Source organism: Centroberyx gerrardi, chromosome 15, assembly GCF_048128805.1.
Source record: "Centroberyx gerrardi isolate f3 chromosome 15, fCenGer3.hap1.cur.20231027, whole genome shotgun sequence".
Taxonomy (NCBI): domain Eukaryota; kingdom Metazoa; phylum Chordata; class Actinopteri; order Beryciformes; family Berycidae; genus Centroberyx; species Centroberyx gerrardi.
In genome coordinates, this window is record NC_136011.1 from 9,235,909 (window position 1) to 9,243,648 (window position 7,740).

At 43.0% G+C, this 7,740-nt stretch overlaps 1 protein-coding gene across 1 annotated transcript; it reads left to right on the top strand.

Moving 5' to 3' along the window:
- Nucleotides 1–527: 527 nt before the first annotated feature.
- Nucleotides 528–1,478, top strand: LOC139929657 (transmembrane protein 121). The gene has a single exon (XM_071922615.2). It carries the CDS (start codon nt 528–530, stop codon nt 1,476–1,478), a length of 951 nt encoding a protein of 316 aa, XP_071778716.1.
- Nucleotides 1,479–7,740: the final 6,262 nt, after the last annotated feature.

A 7,740-nucleotide genomic window follows, 5' to 3' on the forward strand; every position in this document is an offset into this window, starting at 1 on the left:
GAGTATTCAGCTGGCTTTTTATCTCTAAAGCTTAAGCTTGTATGAAAACAAGGGTGTCGAAAGTGATTCTATAATGAGAATACACTGCAGCAGCCTTTTCTCTGTTAATAACATATAATGTATTAATTTGTATTTCCACTCAAGTGATTGATTAAACTGTAGTGTAGCATTCAATGGATGATTCTCAGGGAATAAAACAGAGACACGCATCTGAGATTTATGAATTTTTTACAATAGTGAGGCTGTATGTTTACAGACCATTTGCCAGTGAACATAATTTACTAAATGAGGGGTACTGTCTACCCGGCAGGTGGCTTGGGCACAAGCGGAGATTGATTGAAGTGATCTGTGTGAATCCTATTAGTGCATCCTGGATACTGGCCAAGGCAGAAGCAATGGAGGGGAACACCACTGTCTAGCAGCACTATCTGATCTGCACACACTGGGCAAACTGAGGACCCTCCGCACTCCCTCTTCAACAGTACAGCCCGGAGCCTCGCTCCCCTCCCCCTCTCCCCCAGGCAAGGATGGTACCCCCACCTCCCACCAACAAGCCCCACGTGTGCCTGTCCACCATCCTGATCATGAGCAGCATGGCACTGATTGATGCCTACCTGGTGGAGCAGAACCACGGGCCACGCAAGATTGGAATCTGCATCATGGTGATGGTGGGAGACATCTGCTTCCTCATCATACTGCGCTACGTGGCGGTGTGGGTGGGCGCTGAAGTACGCACGGCCAAGCGAGGCTACGCCATGATCCTCTGGTTCCTCTACATCTTCGTGCTGGAGATCAAGGTCTACTTTGTGTACCAGAACTACAAGGCAGACAGGAAGAGCCTGGACACTCTGGCCAGGAAGGCGCTGACGCTGCTGCTGTCCATCTGCATCCCCGTACTGTTCGTGGTCCTGGTGGCCATCGACCACATGGAATACGTACGCGCCTTCAAGAAGAGAGAGGAGATCCGCAACCGTCTCTTCTGGGTGGTGGTGGACCTGCTGGACATACTGGACATCCAGGCCAACCTGTGGGAACCTCAGAAGAAGGGGCTGCCTCTGTGGGCCGAGGGCCTGATGTTCTTCTACTGCTACATCCTGCTGCTGGTGCTGCCCTGCGTGTCCTTGAGCGAGATCAGCATGCAGGGCATCAACATTGTGCCCCACAAGATGCTACTGTACCCCATCCTCAGCCTGGTCACCATCAACATCATCACGCTCTTCATCCGCGGGGGGAACATGATCCTCTACAGGGACGCCAGGGTGTCGGGGATCCTCATAGGGAAGAACGTCCTGGCCATCATACTAAAGACCTGCAGCTTCGTGCAGTACAGGAGACAGTTGCAGAACGCTCCCCCGGCCTTCGGGGTGGAGCTGCAGAAGAACTCGGTGGCCCACGCTCGTCCCGCCCCGACCCCGCCTCAAGTGGTCATGCAGGACCAGACGCCCCTTCCCGAGGTGACGACGTGCGAACACACATGACACAATGCCGAGGCACATCGCGGAAATGTCAATATCGGCACGTATGACCCTCAGGACACTGGCAGGGCACAATGTTCCACCCCCTTCAGGGCATGTGAACACTCATGGTACACAGGAGATTGCGATCTCCATTGATGCTTAATGGCACACAGGACACTGCAGACGCTGACCGAGCAAAGGGCAGCGCCGTATCCAAAGCTGTCATGGTGCAAAATACAGTATCACTTGTGACTTTGTTAAAACATTTCCCCCAGTGAATTCAGTTAATTGTGTATTTTTTCTAATTGGACAAAAGACAAAAAGCAACTACAAGATTAGAGAATATATTTTTGAATTGTGTGTATTGCATTCTAATCATAAACTTAAGGGTTCGTGTGCTGTAGTGTGTATTTCTTTTGCTCGAATGCTGTTCTCAGTAGTTGAGGGGTTTGAAACATTAAGTCAATGGGAGCAACCAACGAGGGAATCAAAGTAATGAGAATGAAAATGACATTTAAATCAAAGCTTTCTCATGAAAGAAAAGTGTGTTTTTATATGTGATTCTTTGATAAAGTATTGTGTACAAGATAAATGCCTTCTTGTTCTTTACTGGCTGTGGGCTTCTGTAAAGGGGGTTGTTCATGAAATAATTTACAGATTATTGGGCAAAATTGAGTATATGTCATTTTTTAATTAAAATCCAGGAAAGGTCCTTTAATTAACCTGAGTTACAAAAGAAAATAGCCAATGATTTTTCCCTCTTCTCTAATCTTCAATTGTAGACTATGTAATTGCCAAAGTGGTGCCTTCGTGATGCTATTCATCTTGAGTGCGGTCTTAACATTCCAGCCTGGTTATTTTGAGCTTGATAAATGAGGAAAGGAACAGAAGTGACGCATTTGAAATAAATTCTCTGTGTCGTTATGAACAGTGTCTGATGACTGCAAAGGGTGAATATGGCACACGCTGTATCCATAGGATAGAACATACAGCCAAGGGGCAGCACTGCAGAAGGATATGTGACGCTCACACACTGTAAGGAGACCTGCTCACCATCCTCCTCAGGCGCTCACTCACTATCTATGCCTCTGCTAAGTTGCAGTGGCAGCTCCTTGTCAACACTGTCATTTTGTTCTTCCACAAAAGGACACAATGGATACTTAGGTTCAGTGATGTGAATCCACGCAATAGCTGCTAACAAAACATCAACTCTCTGACAAATCTCTGTCTTTCTGTCTCTGTCTCTCTCTCTTTTCTCTCTCTCCATCACCACCAGTTGACATAGAGGTGCACTCCCTTGTGAAATGCAGAGACGTCGTTCATTAACATTTAAAGAGACAGCGGAGCATTCCACTACAAAATCCCACAATCAGAATGACAATCAGAGGCAGAGTGAACCGCCGCTGACAAGTGTATTTACTTGTACCAGGATTTTGGATGGGTGGGCCAGCACAAACAGAGCTCAGCACAAACAAAGTGACGTAAAGACGAATTTAACAATTGTCTTGGTGGTCAGGTGGTATAATATTAAACAGTGCAAGCACCAGTACTGGTGCTGGTGCCATAGTAAAATATGAACTAGATTCTCAAAATAGGTTACTTTTCTTTTATTCTGTTTACTCTTCCTTTGCATAATCTCTCTCTCACCAGTGACTGCCTGCATAATTCAAAACAGCCTGGTTGTCCATGTTTTTCAAAACCCTGAACAGGCAGAAGCTAGTCTAAGATTTCCCTCTGTAGGAAGCACAGCCACTGTAAGATGGTAACTTTCTGTGGCACAAACCAGGCTGTCAGATTCAGGTTTCCGTCACCGGCGTTATTTGTTGTTGTTGTTGGCTTATACTGTATATAAAGTTACAACATCAGCTATTCAGGCACTACACTACACTATTGACTTGTATTATTTTACAGAATTATTCTGTACCGAGGAAAGGAAAACATTCATTCTCTAGAGTTATATTGAATTTGAGGAATGATGAATTAAGTTAGTATGATGATCAGTAAGAAAATATTTTCTTCTGGTACGGGTCAGTGAGTATACATTATTATGACAAGATAATAAAAGTATGTCATTCTAGTATCCCATTCATATAATCATTTTACAATATTTGCACACTGTCTCCTGGCATTGGAAAAGATTCAGCTTGTTCTGGTGATGGCCTTGGTATTCAAATCAGCCAAAATTGCCTTTGGGCTTCATTTTGACTCAAGTCTGTCTTTGGCCTTGTCTGTTCTTAGCTTCATGGTCTTGATTGTAACACATGGCGGGTCCAAATGACATAGCAGTTGAATTTGTTGAAGGCTATGTCAGAGGATCAAATCCCACAAGGCCATTCTTTATTGTGTCTCAATGCTCCCGTTTAAAAGAAGAAACTGTGTAGGGAGTACAAGGATCTTATTTGGTGGCAGAAAATCACGACAAAGTAGTTAATTATAAAACCTCAACGTGACGTGGAAACGGTTGTAGCTCTACATCAGGTTTACATTTGACATATGCACATTACCTGCTGGAAATGCCGAGGTGTTGCAGGCTTTATGCAGGGTTTGGGCTGTGTGTGTGCTGCATATGCTTTTATTCAAATGAAGAGGCCTAAAAATATGTAGGGTTTTGAAATCATTCTTCCAAATGAGCCTAATCTTAAAAGAAAATTGATAGGCTTATGAATGAATTGTAAGTCTTCATAACTTCATATTAACAGGCCAATTATTGGTTGTGTGCAGAAACTTGTAAATTGAGACGTGAGGAATGCAAGATTCATTACCAACCCCAAGGTGTTTTACATTAAAGACAGGATAAGAAAACAATAAGCTACAATAAGCAAACAACTGCCATTCAACCATGGCAACACTAGCTTTATTTATAGATTGAATGACTGTTGTGGCTTAATTGCAAAGCACGTTCACGCACAATCAAACCAAAGTTCATTTGCGATTTACATATTACAGGTGTGCAGGTACGCTACTTTAAACGAGCAAACAGCTTTATTCAGCCTCAGATATTTTCATAAATCAGGCATAAGCACAACTTGAAAAATGACCTTAAGATCTCATTAAAGATTAAAGTGCAAGTGAAGCCCTCGGCCTTGGAATTATGCATTTCCTGGATGTTGCCAATGATCATTTCTGCAGACCGGATGATGGACTTCAGTCACAGAGCCAAACCAGATGGTTGAAGAGGTGATGATGAACTCATCTTTGCTGCATCAATTTGAAAGCTTTAGCTGCTAGGTCCGTCTGTCATTCTTCTGAATCAAACAGGAACAGAATATTATCACCAGGCCTAATGCTGTTTTTGGAAGACTAGAGGCAAACACTTTATGTATCCGTCACTCTGTCATTATCTGATGTTTACATATCTGCCAAAACATAAAAAAATGGTGATAGTGTTCATCAACATTTGTATTATCCACTACTGCTTTTAGTAGCAACAAAGAGGATATTAGCATATGACTAGGATTCGCATCAGCATTTTTCTATCATGTGCTAATGATTATAGAAAAAAAAAAAAAAAAAAGATAAAAGTCGGGCTACTCCTCCGCAAGCCACAAGTGTGCCTTTTGGGCAGTCACCCAACTCAATCTACATCCCCCACGCCCCCCTTCCCACATTGCCAGATACTGAATGAATGTTGCATTCATCCAGATGACCATGTTTTTTTGCTTTGCACTCGTGAATGTTAATAAACAGGGAAGGCTGCTGGATTCACCTCCACACTCAGCGCATTAACACTGACAAAGCAACCTGTGCCAAGCGAGCAAGACAAACGGCTGCAGTAAATTCACGGCTCGACCTTCGGCGGTCTTGGATGGCAACAGACCCGGGATACAAATGTATTTTTCATGGATGGCATGCTACGGCGTGAGAAGAACAAACCAGTACAGAAAATTAATGTCCATCACGTATTGATTCTCTTGTCCGTAAGGTAACTGATATGAGATTTTAAAAGATCACTTTCAAAAAGGAGAGGCGTGTTAAGTATCTCTGAGGGTTGTCACACTGTAAGTTTAAGCTCTTTGCGTCTGTCAAACAGTGGAAAGGTCAGTTTTGTAGGCCACAAATGAATTACCTTCTTGCCGTGTATGATAATAAATCTTCTGAGCTAAATGGGCAATAACAGGGATGCTGTGAACAAGAGTTGGCAAATTCCTTTCGCAAAAAAAAAAGGACAGAAGGTGATTATAGTTCTGCAGAATTCCAGACTAACTGATACTGATTTTCCCAGGACGTCCACATTAGCTCCAGATAGCATTTTAACAGCCTTCAACACTTTTGCTGAACTACTGCAATTATCTCGCCCTCAGTCAAAACACTTCCACCCCTGATCTTTTTTTTCCGGAGCACTCAATCACCAAATTACAGCCAGTGTAATTAGAAAACGGTTTCCTCGCGTATACCCCTTAGACACGCGTGTATGCATTTTACGAGAGGGATCCGAGTGCAGGCTTGCTATTTGTGGCACCCTTGTAGCAGGGAGGGTTTCAGTATCTTGCTCGAGCACAGTTCAGGAGGATTAACACTAGCTGTGAACCGTGAACCAGATGGAGGATCAAGCCTGTGACTTCCAGCTTCGGGATGATCTTTCTCATAATCAGGTCACCCTGCTGGACCACCAGTAACTGTCAGTCGACTCGACTCGGGAACCCGGGTGTCTTAGATGAGAGCCGGCTGCACCGAGCGCCGTGCAATATTTAATGGAACCGTGAATTATGGATAGGTGTTTCAATATTTAAACTCGTCGGCAGCTTCTTGAGGTTTAACAATTACATGTGAGCAATTATGTAAGATTTCTTACCAGGCATAGTTTGATCTATTATGATTCTCTCTGGTCTTTACAGGGCTTTTTCTCAAAGTCATCTAGACCTGATTATTTTTTATATTTTCTCATGAAAGAGACATATGTTACTGTCATGAAAAATCCCTAATTGGCCAAAAGAAGATTTGCTCAGGAAAATGCTTCTTGGTGACAGAAAACATTGATCAGTACACAAGTCTGTGACTGCACTGCTGTGATTTAATTTACATTGTAAAGCATTCTTTATTCATGGGGACTTGGAGGGGGATATGCACAAAGACTTGTGAAAAAAAGCAGAGATAATGAAAGGTTTGTTTGCTTTTATTCCTCGTGGCTCTACCTGGGGAGTTCATTTTTAAAGCTACAAAATGCAACTTTTTGCCTTGGGGCAGGACGTCTGTTGTTAGTCCCGCCCTCCTCAGATGGTCAAGTTCACGTTACAACACTTGTCACTCATCTTGATGAGCTGTCTACCTTGAAGTGGCATCCGGCCTGAGGCTGAGGTAACTGGCATATGGAAATCCACTACAGCTGTTGAAGAGACTGTGAACGCAGGGGTCTTGTTTGCTGCATGTGTAGTTTTGGTATTCTATCGTTTCTTACCTCTTTACGCTGGTGTTGCTATGACACAACCTAGCCCACAGCAAATGGTTTACGCCCCCAAAATGTCCCAGTGTTATTGAAAAGCCAATGTCAGGGGGATTTAAGCCTGTACACACAGTAACACAGAGTAATAATGTACAATGTATCCTATTTATTTATTTATTGCTATTTTAATGTCAAAAAGCTGCATATTGTAGCTAGAAATGAAAAAAAAACAAGTCATGTCTCATTTCTGTCATCTACACTACATCAGATTCTTTTGACAGTTCAGTAGATACTGTTTGAAGAAATTGTTGTGAAACACCACAGGTCTGTCTCTGAGGTAATATCAAGCAGCCCAGGTTCTCCAAGGACGTAGGACGAATCCAAACAGCACTGTAGACCTCGTACGTGATGTCATCATGGTGTCAGCCTTGCCCAAATACGGACTTAAGTGATTTCTCTATGGGGAAATGAATGAATTTTTCACATACCTGTCACAGTCTGTGTTTAACACAGACTTTTTAATCTTGGATGTTTTTACCTACGTACATTTGCCTCTCTAATGGCACTGGGTCCATTGAATTCTGTAACCGTTGTCGAGCCTAAACAATAGTGCTAACAACGAGCTAACACTGACACGCATGTAACTTACTACATAGCCATATCAGGTCATGGTCTTTTAAACATCACAGTCTTGTTGCAAATTTGTGCACTAGTGAACGTAGCTACTAGAAGCTAGCCTTAGTAGTTTCTAGTCACATGTTAACATTAACAATGGTCGCTTTGCTAATTCAACATGATGGCTAGCTATCTAGTTATTTGGAGTTTTTGGAGTGAATGGAGTTTGGAGTTTCTTGGAGTAGAGACTAGGGCAAGACAGTTTCCTGTGTCACAGTGACCTACATT

Coding starts and splice junctions, on each gene's coding strand:
- LOC139929657 (XM_071922615.2), top strand. CDS start 528: ATGGTACCCCCACCTCCCACCAACAAGCCCCACGTGTGCCTGTCCACC.